This window comes from Eleutherodactylus coqui, chromosome 2 (assembly GCF_035609145.1).
Source record: "Eleutherodactylus coqui strain aEleCoq1 chromosome 2, aEleCoq1.hap1, whole genome shotgun sequence".
Classification (NCBI taxonomy): domain Eukaryota; kingdom Metazoa; phylum Chordata; class Amphibia; order Anura; family Eleutherodactylidae; genus Eleutherodactylus; species Eleutherodactylus coqui.
The window spans coordinates 49518964-49536859 of NC_089838.1; the positions used below are offsets into that span (position 1 = coordinate 49518964).

At 43.8% G+C, this 17896-nt stretch overlaps 1 protein-coding gene across 13 annotated transcripts in view; it reads left to right on the forward strand.

Annotated features, from left to right (window-relative positions):
• The window catches only part of PPFIBP1 (PPFIA binding protein 1), a 112159-nt gene that overhangs the window by 92169 nt on the left and 2094 nt on the right, over positions 1-17896 (forward strand). For all 13 annotated transcript variants that reach the window (XM_066590845.1, XM_066590848.1, XM_066590847.1 and 10 more), the window contains 7 exons: positions 8724-8874; positions 9352-9463; positions 9723-9811; positions 10240-10362; positions 10447-10572; positions 11021-11209; positions 11290-11469. In XM_066590845.1, the coding sequence (XP_066446942.1) occupies positions 8724-8874; positions 9352-9463; positions 9723-9811; positions 10240-10362; positions 10447-10572; positions 11021-11209; positions 11290-11469 (970 nt within the window). The remainder of the gene's footprint in view (positions 1-8723; positions 8875-9351; positions 9464-9722; positions 9812-10239; positions 10363-10446; positions 10573-11020; positions 11210-11289; positions 11470-17896) is intronic.

The window sequence follows — 17896 nt, forward strand, 5'->3', positions numbered from 1 at the left end:
ATGTGATAGCCATGCGTCGTAATGACCCAGAGAAGGAAGTTAATACATTATTTAACCCCTTAATGACATGGCCCCTTTTTTTCTTTTTTCCCCATTTCTTTTTTTCCTCCCCCCTGTTTAAAAAAATCACAACTTGTCCCGCAAAAAACAAGCCCTTATATGGCCATGTCAATGGAAAAATGAAAAAGTTATGGCTCTTGAGACGCAACTGCAAAATTAGTTGAAATTCAATGATTAGACCATTTTAAAAAACCTGCCCTGGTGGGTCTGACAGGGTGGTAGGAAACCCGCCACTCAAGGGGTTAAAGAAACCAGGATGGATGAACGCAGAACCGGCACACATGTTAAAAACAAAGAAAAATATGTTTATCAAATGGAAAAAGGTGGGAAATATCTAATGTAGAATATAATGCGGTCTGCAGAAGCTGTGGGGCAAGTGTCAGAAAAGCTAACGCTAATAATGAATTGAGGCTTGCAACAGAGGCCAAAAACAATAGAAAGGGATTTTGGTGGTATGTCAAAAGTCAAAGATGCTAGTGGATGCTTACAAGATGAAAATGGTGAATTGGTTAAGAATGATCTTGAGAAGGCTGAACTTTTAAATTCCTATTTTGTATCGGTTTTCTCTCATAAAGTAGATGGAACATCAACTGATCTTCCCTGTGCTATTGGGGGAATAAAAGAATGCGGGCCATCTGTAAGCAGAGAGATGATGAGGGAACACTTAGCTAACTTAAATGAATTCAAGTCCCAAGGTCCAGATGAATTCCATCCTAGGATACTAAAGGAAGCAGCGAAGGTAATTGCTGAACCACTCGCCATAATTTTGGAAAATTCCTGGAGAACAGGAGAAATTCCAGAAGATTGAAAAGGGGCAAATGATGTCCCTATCTTCAAAAAAGGGCAGAAGATGGATCCAGGAAACTACAGGCCAGTGAGCCTGACTTCTATACCGGGAAAGATCTTTGAACAAATTATTAAACAGCATGTATGCAAGTACTTGGATGAAAATGGAGTAATTAACCAGAGCCAGCATGGGTTTGTAACAAACAAGTCGTGTCGGACTAATCTAATTTCCTTCTATGATCGTATCACTGACTGGGTTGATCAGGGAAATGCAGTGGACATAGTTTTTCTTGACCTTAGTAAAGCATTTGATAAAGTATCTCATACCATACTTATTGAAAAAAGGACCAAATATGGGATTGACAAGGCAACTGTTAGGTGGATTCAGAACTGGCTGAGTGATCGTACTTAAAGAGTGGTCATAAATGGCTGCACATCCAAGTGGAAGAATGTATCAAGTGGGGTACCACAAGGCTCTGTCCTAGGCCCAGTGTTGTTCAACATTTTTATAAATGATCTGGGAGGAGGCAATTGATGGGAAACTGATCAAATTCGCTGACGACACAAAGTTGGGAGGAATAGCTAACACTAGGGAAGAAAGAGCGTATTCAAAAATATCTAGAAAAGCTTGCACAGTGGACAGTGACTAACAGAATGCATTTCTCCTTGTTAAATACCAAAGTCCTACATCTGGGCAAGAAAAATGAAAAAAAAAAACACATACAGAATGGCAGGAATTGAGCTAAGCAGCAGCACATGTGAAAAAAACTTGGGTATACTAATAAATCATAGACTGAACATGAGTCAACAATGTGATGCAGCAGCCAAAAAGGCAAACTCAATTCTGGGATGTATTAAGAGAAGCATAGAGTCTAGATCACGTGAGGTCATTATCCCCCTCTACTCTTCCTTAGTCAGACCTCATCTGGAATACTGTGTCCAGTTCTGGGCACCGCACTTTAAAGAAGACATAGACAAACTGGAGCAAGTTCACAGAAGAGTTACCAAGATAGTGAGCGGCCTGCAAATCATGTCCTATGAAGAACGGTTAAAGGATCTGGGAATGTTTAGCTTGCAAAAAAGAAGGCTGAGAGGAGACTTAATAGCTGTCTACAAATATCTGAAGGGCTGTCACAGTGCAGAGGGATCAGCCCTATTCTCATTTGCACAAGGAAAGACTAGAAGCAATGGGATAAAAATGAAAGGGAGGAGACACAGATTAGATATTAGAAAAAAAATTCTGACAGTGAGGGTGATCAATGAGAGGAACAGGTTACCACGGGAGGTGGTGAGTTCTCCTTCAATGGAAGTGTTCAAACAAAGGCTGGACAAATATCTGTCTGGGATGATTTAGTAAATCCTGCACTGAGCAGGGGGTTGGACCCGATGACCCTTGATGTGCCTTTCATCTCTACCATTCTATGATTCTATGATTTTCCATAATTAGGAATAAATGGCTGCTTTCTTCCGCAAACAGTGCCACACCTATTCACAGGTTGTGTGTAGTATTATAATTCAGTCCTATTTACTACAGTCAAAGAGTTCTATTCGGTTCAATGAAAGAAAGTGGTCATTTTTTTTTTTGTTGTTTTAATCAGGGACATCCCCTTTAACTCATTCCCACCCTAGGACATATATATACATCCTGGGTAAGAAGGGTTTGCCGAAAAAAAGACTTATATTTACAGAAGCTGTCTGTGACTGACAGCTGGCTTCCCGTTGCAACAGCAGGGATTGGTGGAAACACCAATCTTGACTGTCAACCCCTTACATGCCACAATCAATGTTGATCATTGCATGTTGGAGGTTAACAAAAGCAGGGTGCTCCCTCTGACCTCATCAGCCCTCAACGATGAAATCCTGGAGGGTTGATGGGTTACCATGGTAACTGGAAACAAGTCACAGGTGTCCGGCTCTGCCATGTATAGTGGCAAGAATAGTGAAAATAAACTGCAGTACAGAAGTATTACAGTGTATTTTGTGAGTGATCTTGAAATTGCATGTTCAAGTCCCCTGTAGGGACATAAAAAGAGTACCAAAGGAAACCACATAAAAAAAACATCTGTAGCGATCCATGCAATAACGTGAACACTTTAATCCTGCATGGCAAGCTCTTAAAAAAAAAAAAAAAAAGAATTTGCCTCAATAAATTGCAATTGGAGTGATCAAAAAAGTCTTATGTACCCCAAAATGGTACTAATAAAAACTATAGCTCTTCACATGAAAAGTAAGCCATCACAGAGCTCCGTCTAAGCAAAAAAGTTTAAAACTTGTGTGACTTTGAATGCAGCAATGCAAAAAAAAACCAAAACAAAATACTATAAAGCACAAAATTTTAGGCGGAATTGATGGGGTTTTTTTTCTCCTTGCCCCTTCCAAAAAATGAATACGTTTTACAGTACATTATAAGTACCCAAAAAATTATGCCAATAAAAACTACAATGCCACGCAACGAACAAGCCGCCATATGGACGTGTTGATGGAAAAATAAAGTTAAGGCTTTTGAGAAGTGGAGATGAAATTCTCCAAAAATCGTCATATCTCTAGGACCAAAATAGTTAACCCCTTAGTGACGTGTCCTATTATAATGAGGATTTTCTTGCAATTCTGTGAGGTATATCTGTCCAATGCTCGGTCCAACTACTGCGCCTGATGGAACCCACAAAAAGAGGATTTTTTACTCACCGTAAAATCTTTCTCGTCTCGTCATTGGGGGACACAGCAATAGCTACTGACACTAGGAGGCGACACACCAGTGGTCCTGGCCAGGACAACAAAACTGTGTCATATAGAAAGGAAGAAAGGGCGGGTGCTCTGTCCCCCAATGACAAGACGAGAAAGAGATTTTACGGTGGCTAAAAAATCTCATTTTGTCGCTCGTGTCATTGGGGGACACAGCAAAGACCGTGGGATGTTCCAAAGCAGTCCCCGGAAAAAACACAAACGCTATCTGTAACCTTCCGCCTAGCGAAGCATCGGCTGACGCAAAGAGTGTGAATTCGGTAGAACTTAGAGAAAATGTGTAGGGACGACCAGGAGCCCCCCTACACCCTTGCAAGGCGAAGGCATCATTGCTGACCGCCTATGAAGCTTCCACCGCCCTGGCAGAGTGTGTTGTCACCTGAAATGGCAGTGTCTTATCCATAGCCCAGTAGGCCTCAACCAGCACTGAGCGGATCCAGCGTGAGATGACGACTTTTGGAGGCCTTGAGACACCCTCGACCATAGTTTGGATGACCGGGTCTGGAAAAACTAGATTTTCTAAGGAACTTACCTAAAGTGTCTTTCTCGCCCGTATCATTTCAAGAACAGTACCCAACGGTGGGGAATATATAACCAGCTGCATCTAAAGAAGCGAAATTGGCTCTTTAACCACAAATAGGTGCCTAGGCAATCCTGCATGCTCAGAGACAGCGCTAAAAGATGGTCCGAGAACCAGCCCACCACTGAGAAAAAAAGGGGAGCTCCTGATGAGGAGCTTCCAATGAGGCACTCGTTCTAGAAATATGTGCCGTAACACAGCCTGAACATATGATGTCTCTGGCACAGTGACCCTGCACTACCGCGAAGCTGCACCAGTGCGAAGAAACCACCACAGAACACCAAGGCTCCACCAGTGTTAGGAGCAACAGCGAAGAGCCAGGATGATCGAAGAACCTCCACCCAATAGCGCATCCTGCTTAGTAGATACACAAGTAAACTGAGCGAGCTGAACATGAAATCAGCACCATGAGAAAGAGGGATGAAACTAAAGACCTGGGGCCCCTTGACGGGGCTATATAGTTGCCGCATGTGAGCCTCGCTGGTTTTTTCGCGAAATCCTCCAGAGTCTGGAGGGTGAGCGCTAAGAATTGAAAACCGTATTCGTGTAAACCATCTCATGGTCTCCTGCTAGTAATCCTGCATGACGAAATAGCACAGGAGGATCACAGAGCGCTACTAACTCCGTCTGATTAAATGCTTTGTCTCCCCGATGGTGGTCTTACTTGCGTAGGAAGGCTACGTGGAGAAATGCTGTAGGAGTGAAGTCGCAGACCGCTCTGACTACAGAGTACTGCTAACGGCAGCAGCCCACACATGCCTAATAGGGGAGACTGCAAGGCCCGTGCGACATGAGTGACCCACGTCCGCATGGACACAGCTGACTGAGCCTGCCGCCTGAGTCTTCCTAGAAAGCCACGGATGCTGGTTTGGTTCCGAGGCCGCCAGGAGAAGGACTGGACCCATAGTGGATAAGCATGTCAGAGCTGAATGGAGGGGAGCTAATAGATGGATCTACTGCCCCAGGCACCCTGTTGGAGGCGGCAGCCCGCAGCCTATTACTATCCTGACTGGATGTCCATCCCACATAGCGGCGTGAGTGCACATAGTATGTGGCTCCGGGCAGCCCCAGCCCCCCTCTACTCCTGTAAGTGAGGAAAGTGCTAAAGCTGCCTGCAAGGACCATGCAGACGGGCCACCATAGGGAAGCTAGCCGTCCGGTATAGCTCCCCCATTCCGAACTGTAGAAAAAAGCAATATGTCCTTGGACGACTTGTGCCCAGTATTCCTTCCCTATAGAAGGAACTACCGATTTCAGCAAGCCCGGAGTACTGCTGATAACCAGTCTGAACATGGCTGGATGCAATCTTGTACTGCATTGAGAGTGCACATAGCATGTGCAGTCATGGACACGGACACTGCTCCAAGGCTGCCTGTCGAGAACCGCACCCCTCAGTGAGCTAGCCGCTAGGCAAGGCTCAACCCGGTCTGTAACAGACCTGAGGGGCGCAGAGTCTGGAGGCTCCCTGTGCGAGTACTCCTTCCACATGAAGGGTACCACAGGTGTCAGCACGGCCGGAGCCATGCTGCAATTAGTTTGCAAGATGGGATCTTCTCTGGCTGGATGCCTGTAGTGAGAGCACACATAATACATGGCTCTGGCTGGCTCTTGCCCACGTGTCATCGAGTACACTGACATTGCGCCAAAGCTGCCTGCAGGAGGGGCAACCGGAGAGCTACTGACAGGCAAGGCTCCACCCGGTGTAAAGCAGACCTGGGGAGCGATGAGTGCGGGGACTCCCTGTGAGAGTACTCATTCCACATGAAGGGTACCACAGATCTCAGCAAGGCCAGAGCCATGCTGGCAATTAGTTCGAACACAGTCGTTTGTAAAGACGAGATATTCTCCAGACAGATGTAATCTCGTACTGTAGCGAGAGCGCACATAGTATGTGGCTCTGGCCAGCCCTTGACCGGATACAGACACTGCGCTAAGAATCCCTGCAGGGAACTGCAGGAGGGCAACACGCGAGGCTCAACACGTTTTCTCTGAATGCAAATCTTGTCATGTGGCGAGAGCACATTTGGTATGTGGCTCTGGCCGGCCCCTGTCTGCGTGTCCTCCTAGACTCCGATACTGTGGTAGGCTGGCTGCAGGGAATTGCAGGAGGGGCAATAGGGGAGCTACCGATAAGGTAGGCTCAACCCGGTCCGGAGCAGCATACAAGGTACCACAGGTCAATTAACTTGAACACTGTTCGCCACACGAGATAACCTGTAGCTCGGTGTAAATTTCATACAGTGTGCAGGTATTCTTCGCCGTATGGTAGGAACCAAAGGTCTCAGTAAGACCAGACTCGCGCTAAGGTTAACTGCGTTCGCCCTCCTGAGTAGGGGTATATTGGAGAGTAATACTATTCCATCAACCTGCAGGAGGAGGTGGAGCCATGACGCCTAGGAATGGGGCACATAGCCATTGGTGAGGGGGTGCGGGTAACACGAATTGTGCAAACGCAACAGAACGCGTGGCAGCCAATACCTAGATGCCCATGGCGGCACCAACCAAGCCACGTGACCGCAGGCAGAACACGCCTGGCTACACAGAAACTGACACGCATCGGTTACCGCAACCAGTGGCCGGGCCATACCTTAAAAGCTTCCCAGCCGCACAGCGGCTGGTCTATACCTTAAAAGCCATCTATACATCAAAAGCTGCACGGCGGCTGGACTAAACCACATTAGGCCGCATAGTAAAATACAACATGCTTTACCCACAATACCTGGCTTAGGAGGCCAGTGCCTTATCAATTAGGCCACTGGGGCTACATGCACTGACTTGCAGGCATGCTGCCTGATGGCGGCAATCAGTTCCTCCTGGATACATCAGACACACAGGAGAATGACACTGTTCACAGCAAGACATAGCAAAACAGACATAGTGAAGTATGACACAGTTCACACAGAACAGAAACTGCGCAGAAATGCAGAAGAATGATACTGCTTATAGTAGGACATAGCAGAACAGACATACAGAAGTATGACATAGTTCACACAGAACAGAAAATGCGCAGAGGCACACAAGAATGATGCTGCTTACAGCAGTCCATACCAGACAGTACACTGCATACAACTGGCCCACACATGACTGCTCTAGAGGAGAAGGAGCAAACACTGACAAGGAGCTTCCTTGGCTGACTGAAGCACCAGCACAATCAACCCCACCTGTGAAGCTGAGCCTATGAAAAAAAAAAAAAATGACCCCATCAGCAAGCTCTAACATGGCCCCAAAGCGGCCACATTGCATGGTGGCAAATACCCCATGGGACAAATACACAGCCTGCTGGGCAGCGTGACACAGTACGGGACCCTGTACCGGACAGGGCAGCAAGGGAAGCTATTTTCTTACCTGCTTCTTTCTACTCCCCTATCTTCTCTTTTTTCTTAAGACGGCTCCTCAACTCCAGCAGAGCTCAACCCTCGCTATCGCCTGCCCTTTCACGGGGAGGGGATGTAGACCATCCGGAGGAAAAACGGGAAACGCTGTTGCTGGCAGGCCCTGGTGCCCTTGGGGTCAGCCAGCCATCACTTCCAGCAGATCACTCACTCCTCCTTTTTCTCTGAGGGTGCCGGGCAAACAAAAGAAGGGGCACTCAACTTCTGTTCACCCTCCCCAATTGGGTTAAAGGAAGAGCCATTACTCCGTTAGCCCTGGCCCATCCTGGAAAATCCATTCAGCCCTTGCGAGCGAGACAGTCTGCCTCCTACGGACACTAAGCTAAACCCTATTAGCCGGGTGTCGGCAGGGAGGGATATAGTCAGCGGACGGAGCTAACACTTTTTGTGCTTAGTGTCGCCTCCTAGTGGCAGTAGCTATATCCCACGGTCTTTGCTGTGTTCCCCAATGACACTAGTGAGAAAAGACCATTTAAAGTGCCTGTTAGAGGGCGTGAAAAAATGAGCTCTGCCTTTGTGAGTTCCAATGCTCCTCTTTATTAAGGCAAGAAAATGTAAACTCCACCCCCTTGACACAATAGAAACAAAGGACTTTGTTTTTCAGGGAAGCAATGGTACTGAGGGCCACAATGTCACTCAGTAATGAAATTTGCCTGTCAAGCAGTTGACTTCCTGTCTGGGTTACCACCTTTCAGTAGTCATAGAAACTTCTACCTGCTGTACAACAGACTGCCTCTCCTTGCAGCACAGACTTGTTGTGGGCTCCTCACATTCAGTAAATAGAAGAGGATTGAAATCACATGGCTTCAAGGTTAAAAGAAAATAAGGCCAGGAGGGAGAGCCTGTAGAGGTGACAACTTGTGCGCTGTCACCATGCGATGAAGTGGAGAAAGCCGGAGATTCGGATCTGTTTGGCGATCAGCCTTGAGTTTAATGCGCTACATCTCTTAACTGCAAAAGTATTCAACTCCCTACAAAAAACTGCCAGCAGCATTTTTTAGGTTTTTTTTAACTAGATTTTAAATAAGTCTGCTGTCTTTTATTGTGTTATTTAAAAAAGGATTGTTGTGGGGTTTTTTTGTTTTTTTTTTAGGCAGTTGAAAACTTTTGCAACTGGCTATCTATAGGTTTTAGAATCTGAATGCACATGCTTTTCTTTGCAGTGACCTGGACACACCGTTCGCCAAGTGGTCAAAGGAGCAGGTGTGCAACTGGCTGAGGGACCAGGGTCTGGGCAGCTACGTGAATGGCTGCAAGCAGTGGGTCGTGTCCGGGCAGACGTTGCTCCACGCCTCGCAGCAGGACTTGGAGAAGGTGAGAGGAAGCGATGGTATAATACTGTTCTGTTGTGTCCCAGCTCCTTGGGCGAGGTCTAGTCATTGGGGGATGTACTCTACAGTCGGTGCCGTGCGCCAGTGCTCCCCCGAAGTCTAGTCATTGGGAGATGTAGTCTACGAGTAGTGTTATGCGCCAGTGCTTCCCCCGAGATCTGGTCATCTGGGGATGTAGTGTACGAGAAGTGCCGTGCGCCAGTGCTGCCCTGAGGTCTGGTCATCAGGGGAAGTACTCTATGGTCAGTGCCATGCACCAGTGCTGCCCCAGAGTCTGGTCTTCAGGAGATGTAGTCTACGAGCAGTGTTGGCGCCAGTGCTTTCCCCGAGGTCTGGTCATCGGGGGACGTAGTCTACGGTCAGTGCCGTGCGCCAGTGCTGCCCTGAGGTCTGGTCATCGGGGGATCTACTCTATGGGCGGTGCTGCCCCCGGCCTCATGATCTGCTCTTTGCATTGCAGGAGCTGGGCATTAAACACTCGCTGCACCGCAAGAAGCTCCAGCTGGCGCTGCAGTCATTGGGCTCCGAAGACGACAGCAATTACGGGAAGTTGGACTACAAGTGGGTCACAAGTAAGTCTTCATGCACATTGGAAGTAAAGCAGCACAGATGATTTCAGAAGAGGAGTGTGCTGATCCTGTGGGGCAGACGTACTCCCAGCAGCGCTCTTTGCCATCGTGACCTATATACTCGTCAGACCAGCAGCTTTCATTTCTCAAGAGCACCAGGAGGAATGAAAGCTGCGCTGTGATTTGTTGCTTTGGGTGACAAACAGCTTTTTTTAGACAGTCTTTATAATTCTCCCTGTTTATAATTGTGGCTATTTTGTAGGATGGTTGGACGACATTGGCCTCCCCCAGTACAAGACTCAGTTCGATGAAGCAAAGATTGACGGTCGGATGCTTCATTACATGACAGTGGTAAGTCGCCTGACTGCGCTGATTTTAGCATCATTGCCCTTTAGGCCCCCTGTCCACGACAGTGTATTCGCCAGCGGTAAATTGTCATTATCCTTTGTGTAAATTTCCTTGACTTCTTACAATCATCTGTACTGCAGCCCCTTTAACTGGTTACTGAAAGAACTCTGGATTAGTGTAGGGGTGTGGCCATATGTCAATCAGCATGCGTTGACAGATTGTGGGAGTGGCCTGGACTATATGGAAAATTGCATGGCCACAAGCAGTGCAATCTTGGAGTCTCCTCAGAAACTGTTGAGTAATCTACTGTATCTGTAAATAGAACATGGAGGCCGCTGTGCCGGACAGGAATAAATGGACGTAATTAGTTCGTTTTGTTTTTTTAGTGTGGTGTCCTTTTTAAGTTTTGATATTTCCCTTGTATTTCTCAGGATGATTTGCTCTCCCTTAAAGTCGTAAGTGTCCTGCACCATCTCAGTATAAAGCGAGGCATTCAGGTCTTGAGAATTAACACTTTTGAGCCCAACTGTCTGCGTAGGAGACCCTCTGAAGAGGTAACTTCATCCAACCACTCAGTTTGATTAATTGGGCTTTGAGTATTTTTGAACCTTCGTCTCATTTTTATTTCTCTGATGCAGAGTAATATTACCCCCTCCGAAGTGGCTCAGTGGACGAATCACCGGGTGATGGAGTGGCTGCGATCTGTTGATCTCGCAGAATACGCCCCTAACTTGAGAGGAAGTGGCGTACATGGCGGACTTATGGTAAGCTGCATGGCGCACTCCTCATCATTCACTAGTTAAATCAAATGTTTTTCTGTACTTGTACAATTATGCCTTGTACTCCAATCACATGCAAAGCTGTAGTCCTATTTCTGATGATTTCCGGTTAGCTCTCAGGCTGCAGGTCCTTGCATCACCATGCTGGCTCTCTGTCTGCTGGTCCACCAGTCTCATTGTTGCCGCCTGCTGGCGAGTAGCATGGCACACGTTTAATGCACACACGTAATGATCCAGTGTCGGCAGCCTCCAAGAACTGCCTTTTTTGGCTTGTGGACAGCGGTCCTAATTGAAGCCCCTTTTAATCACCACTATAGTTGTGGTTGAAAGTGGTGATTAAAAGGAGCGCAAGCCTTGTGACACATCTTAAGAATCCCTCTGTCAGTGGAAAAAAATAAATACAAACCGCAAGTTAAAAGTTTTTTAACTCCAGGTCCTTGAGCCTCGGTTTAACGTGGAGACCATGGCTCAGCTTCTGAATATCCCGCCAAACAAGACCCTCCTACGGCGGCACTTGGCCACTCATTTCAATCTACTGGTCGGTCAGCAGGCACAGCAACAGAAGCAGGAGGCACTGTCCTCTCCAGAATATATTTTGCTGACCGCAACAGCCAAAGTCAAGGTAAGGAGGTGAAACTCGCCACTTGAATTTAATATATCACTGCTAGTTAAACCTCCTTTATTTAATTTTTTTCTTCCAAGCCGAGGAAATTGGCATTTTCCAATTTTGGGACTTTACGTAAGAAGAAGCAAGAAGAGTGTGAAGAGTATGTCTGTCCCATGGAGCTTGGACAATCGTCTGCAAACAGCATCATCAAGCCCTTCCGAGCCGGCCTGGACATCAGGATGTTAGATGACGAGGACCTGGACAGACTAGAGCAGGTACATGACTATACTGCTCCTGTGTACTAGAGTATAACTACTATAATACTGCCCCCTATGTACTAGAGTATAACTACTATAATACTGCCCCCTATGTACTAGAGTATAACTACTATAATAGTGCCCCTATGTACAAGAATATAACTACTATAATACTGCCTCCTATGTACAAGAATATAACCACTATAATACTGACCGCTATGTACATGAATATAACTACTATAATACTGCCCCCTATGTACAAGAATATAACTACTATAATACTGCCCCCTATGTACAAGAATATAATTACTATAATACTGCTCCCTATGTACAAGAATTTAGCTACTTTAACACTGCTCCCTATGTACAAGAATTTAGCTACTTTAACACTGCTCCCTATGTACAAGAATATAACTACTATAATACTGCCCCCTATGTACATGAATATAACTACTATAATACTGCCCCCTATGTACAAGAATATAACTAATATAATACTGCCCCCTATGTACAAGAATATAACTAATATAATACTGCCCCGCTATGTACAAGAATATAACTAATATAATACTGCCTTCTATGTACAAGAATATAACTACTATAATACTGCCCCCTATGTACAAGAATATAACTAATATAATACTGCCCCCTATGTACAAGAATATAACTACTATAATACTGTTCCCTATGTACAAGAATATAACTACTATAATACTACCCCCTGTGTACTAGAATATAACTACAATAATACTGCCCTCTATGTACAAGAATATAACTACTATAATACTGCTCACTATGTACAAGAATATAACTACTATAATACTGCCCCCTGTGTACTAGAATATAATTACTATAATAATGCCACCTATGTACAAAACTATAACTACTATAATACTACCCCTATGTACAAGAATATAACTACTATAATACTACCCCCTGTGTACAAGAATATAACTACTATAATACTGCCCCCTATGTACAAGAATATAACTACTATCATACTTCCCCCTATGTACAAGAATATAACTACTATAATACTACCCCCTGTGTACAAGAATATAACTACTATAATACTGCCCCCTATGTACAAGAATATAACTACTATCATACTTCCCCCTATGTACAAGAATATAACTACTACAATATTGCCCCCTATGTACAAGAATATAAATACTATAATACAGCTCCTATGTACAAGAATATAACTAGTATAATACTGCCCCCTATGTACAAGAATATGACTACTATAATACTGCCCCCTATGTACAAGAATATAACTACTATAATACTGCCTCCTATGTACAAGAATATAACTACTATAATACTGCCCCCTATGTACAAGAATATAACTACTATAATACTGCCCCCTATGTACAAGAATATAACTACTATAATACTGCCCCCTATGTACAAGAATATAACTAATATAATACTGCCCCCTATGTGCAAGAATATAACTACAATAATACTGCCCCCTATGTACAAGAATATAACTACTATAATACTGCCCCCTATGTACATGAATATAACTACTATAATACTGCCCCCTATGTACATGAATATAACTACTATAATGATCTTTTTATTTAAAACTTGCAACAAAATTATTACAATATACTAACTATAAACACATAAGAGTCAACAACGAAAACAGAACATCAGAACAGAAAAGCAGAACAAAATAAACTTCAGACCAACCGCACAGAAGTTGGTACCCGGATTCTCCTCCAGTTTATACTATGTACATTGTTTCTGTTCTTAGTCTTTACACTGTTCCCATTTATAGAGCAGACTCTCAAAACTCATTTAAGTCACTGGTCTTTCTTGCTTTTCCTCCTCCGTCCGCTGCTGTCACCTGCAGAGCCCCATCTTTTGGTGGACACTGATGGCTGAGGTTCCTCTTCCTGAAGGTCATCATCAGAGTTATGTAAAGAGACACATTCTTTTTCCGACTTCTCTGATTCTTCTCCCAGCACTCCATACTGTCCGGAAGTTATGGCCGGCACCGGCTGATACGGGATTTTCTTTGCAAATTCTGCTCGAAAAATCGCCGCAGCAGTTTTATTCTTTCTTTTCACCGCCTGGAACCCCTCTTGATCCACAGAGGGGCGTCTGGGCCTTGCGGCTCGGTCGGAGGGTTCTGTAGCCTTACATGGCTGCTGTTCAGTTGATTTAGCAACAGGTTTACTGGATATTTTCTTCTTTTCATGAGGTTTCTCTTCAATAGCTGGTGCTTGTAGTACAACAGGGGATATTTCACTTCTTACAGCAAGGATTTTTCCTTTTCCATCAGATGCATTCTCGGTGGCTGGTACTTGTACTGTAGTGGGAGGACCATCCATCTCTCCCTCTGCTGGTACTTGTAGTGCAGCGGGTGAGTTATCAGTCTCTAAAGCAGGGTCACTGGTACTTTGCACTACATTAGTATTAGGACTGTTGGATTCTGGGGCTGTATCTGCTCTTGCGGCGACATCCTCTTTACCTTCCTCCATGGGCTCTATGCCGATATCATCACCTCCTTTATTATGCTCTGCATGTGGACACTCCCGGAATGTATGACCTGCTCCTAAGCACAGGTTACAAATGACGGGTCCTCTACAATCGCTTTTTGAATGTCCAAACTCTCCACATAATGAACACTTGACTCGAGAGCAGTTGAAAGCGAGGTGTCTGCCCCCACACCTATGACATAGGCGAGGCTGACCAGGGTAGTAGCATATTCCTCTCTCTGAGCCTAGATACAAGGAGTGCGGTAGATGTCTGGTCACACCATTGGCTCGCTCTAATTGGATCTTTACAGTGTATCCACCATTCCAGATTCCCTCCTCATCATAGCTTTTTTCTGGATAGTTCATGATCATACATTGCCTACTCAGCCAGTGCTCCAGATCTGCCAGCGCCACCACCTCAGACTGGAACAATATGGTGGCCCTCACCACCTGAGGCTTGGACAGCTGGATCACCTGGAGATACTCCCAGATTGACTGTCCCCTTGTGTCATTATATATACTCCAGAATGCATCCAAGTCATATTGCAGCTTAAAGCTGATGTCGTAGATTCTGCTGGAGGGGATATGGATCAGAGCGTACACCTCAGAGGCTTTAAACTTCATAAAGTCTTTTAGGAGACTCTTCCCGATGTACAGTCTGGAGGGAATGTTCTCTTCTGGCCCTGTGTACTTAATCCTGACAGCGTTTCTCCTCTGTGGTGGAGGGGGAGCTGGCTTTGTGACATTGGAGAATAGTCTGTTGAATTGTGGACGGTCAGCAGAGGGATGAGTGCCTGACCTTTCCTCATCAGCAGGCTTACTGACTCCTGATTGATCTGCAGACACACCTGCGGTGGTTTCACACTGTCCTGCAGACACACCTGCGGTGGTATGAGACTGTCCTGCAGACACACCTGCGGTGGTATGAGACTGTCCTGCATATTGCTGTACACACACCTCTGCGGATGGCTGAGAACCTTCACAAATCTCCACCATATCTACTCCGGACAATGCAGTTGTCTCTTCACTCATTATACTGCACGGTGTTTCATTTACAATGTCAGTACCTGAAGCATACACCAGTTTACTACTTGCATTCATTTCATCAGCACTGCAAACAGAGTCCTTTGCAATTAACCCCTTATTGGCTGTCACATTTTGCTCCTCAGTATTAGCAGCATTTTCAGAGTCTGATAGCTCAGCTCCCATACTCAGTGACCCTCCAGGCGCTGCACCCGCACATCTCAGAGGGGTTCCCTGCTCCACCATACCATACACAACATTATAATCAGTACCTTTTTTCTCAATGACTTCTTTAATCTTCATGTTTTGCACTCTGGCCTCCCTCTTCATATTTTGCACTCTGGCCTCCCTCTTTTTCTCCATTGCCCAGTTTTCTACTTTAGGTATTGCATTTGCTTCTTTGTCTAGTCGCTCCTTTAATATAGCGAGCTCACGTGTGCAATTATCCAGGCACTCACACTTCATCAGCTTTGTCTTTGCATCCGTCTCTATCTTAATCTCTTCTCTTAACTTCAAAATTTGTCTTTCCAGTTTAAATAAACTTTTCTTAGTCACTTTCATACTCAATCCAAATGCTTTACATGATTCAGTAATCTCACCAGCCACCATTTCCTGGTTACCACTTTCTTGATCTCCATGCTGCAAGCCACACTCCAGGCTCTGGGCTCTCCCAGGATCGTCAGCCCAGCTGCACTCACTTCCTCCTGGGTCAGAGGCCATGCCTCCTCCCTACTGGGAGCTCACAAGCACACGTCTATCCTCTCCTATGGACAAGAATAGAACTACTATAATACTGCCCCCTATGTACATGAATATAACTACTATAATACTGCCCCCTATGTACATGAATATAACTACTATAATACTGCCCCCTATGTACAAGAATATAACTACTATAATACTACCCCCTGTGTACAAGAATATAACTACTATAATACTGCCCCCTATGTACAAGAATATAACTACTATCATACTTCCCCCTATGTACAAGAATATAACTACTACAATATTGCCCCCTATGTACAAGAATATAAATACTATAATACAGCTCCTATGTACAAGAATATAACTAATATAATACTGCCCCCTATGTACAAGAATATAACTACTATAATACTGCCCCCTATGTACAAGAATATAACTAATATAATACTGCCCCCTATGTACAAGAATATAACTACTATAATACTGCCTTCTATGTACAAGAATATAACTACTATAATACTGCCTTCTATGTACAAGAATATAACTAATATAATACTGCCCCCTATGTACAAGAATATAACTAATATAATACTGCCCCCTATGTACAAGAATATAACTACAATACTGTTCCCTATGTACAAGAATATAACTACTATAATACTACCCCCTGTGTACTAGAATATAACTACAATAATACTGCCCTCTATGTACAAGAATATAACTACTATAATACTGCCCCCTGTGTACTAGAATATAATTACTATAATAATGCCACCTATGTACAAAAATATAACTATTATAATACTACCCCTATGTACAAGAATATAACTACTATAATACTACCCCCTGTGTACAAGAATATAACTACTATAATACTGCCCCCTATGTACAAGAATATAACTACTATCATACTTCCCCCTATGTACAAGAATATAACTACTACAATACTGCCCCCTATGTACAAGAATATGACTACTATAATACTGCCCCCTATGTACAAGAATATAACTACTATAATACTGCCCCCTATGTACAAGAATATAACTACTATAATACTGCCCCCTATGTACAAGAATATAACTACTATAATACTGCCCCCCTGTGTACAAGAATATAGCTACTATAATACTGCCCCCTATGTACAAGAATATAACTACTATCATACTTCCCCCTATGTACAAGAATATAACTACTACAATATTGCCCCCTATGTACAAGAATATAAATACTATAATACAGCTCCTATGTACAAGAATATAACTACTATAATACTGCCCCCTATGTACAAGAATATGACTACTATAATACTGCCCCCTATGTACAAGAATATAACTACTATAATACTGCCCCCTATGTACAAGAATATAACTACTATAATACTGCCCCCTATGTACAAGAATATAACTACTATAATACTGCCCCCCTGTGTACAAGAATATAACTACTATAATACTGCCCCCTATGTACAAGAATATAACTACTATCATACTTCCCCCTATGTACAAGAATATAACTACTACAATATTGCCCCCTATGTACAAGAATATAAATACTATAATACAGCTCCTATGTACAAGAATATAACTACTATAATACTGCCCCCTATGTACAAGAATATGACTACTATAATACTGCCCCCTATGTACAAGAATATAACTACTATAATACTGCCTCCTATGTACAAGAATATAACTACTATAATACTGCCCCCTATGTACAAGAATATAACTACTATAATACTGCCCCCTATGTACAAGAATATAACTACTATAATACTGCCCCCTATGTACAAGAATATAACTACTATAATACTGCCCCCTATGTACAAGAATATAACTACTATAATAGTGCCCCCTATGTGCAAGAATATAACTACTATAATACTGCCCTCTATGTGCAAGAATATAACTACTATAACACTGCTCCTATGTGCAAGAATATAACTACTATAATACTGCCCCCTATGTGCAAGAATATAACTACTATAATACTGCTCCTATGTACAAGAATATAACTACTGTCATACTTCTCCCTATGTACAAGAATATAACTACTATAATACTGCCCCCTATGTACATGAATATAACTACTATAATACTGCCCCCTATGTACAAGAATATAACTAATATAATACTGCCCCCTATGTACAAGAATATAACTACTATCATACTGCCCCCTATGTACAAGAATATAACTACTACAATATTGCCCCCTATGTACAAGAATAT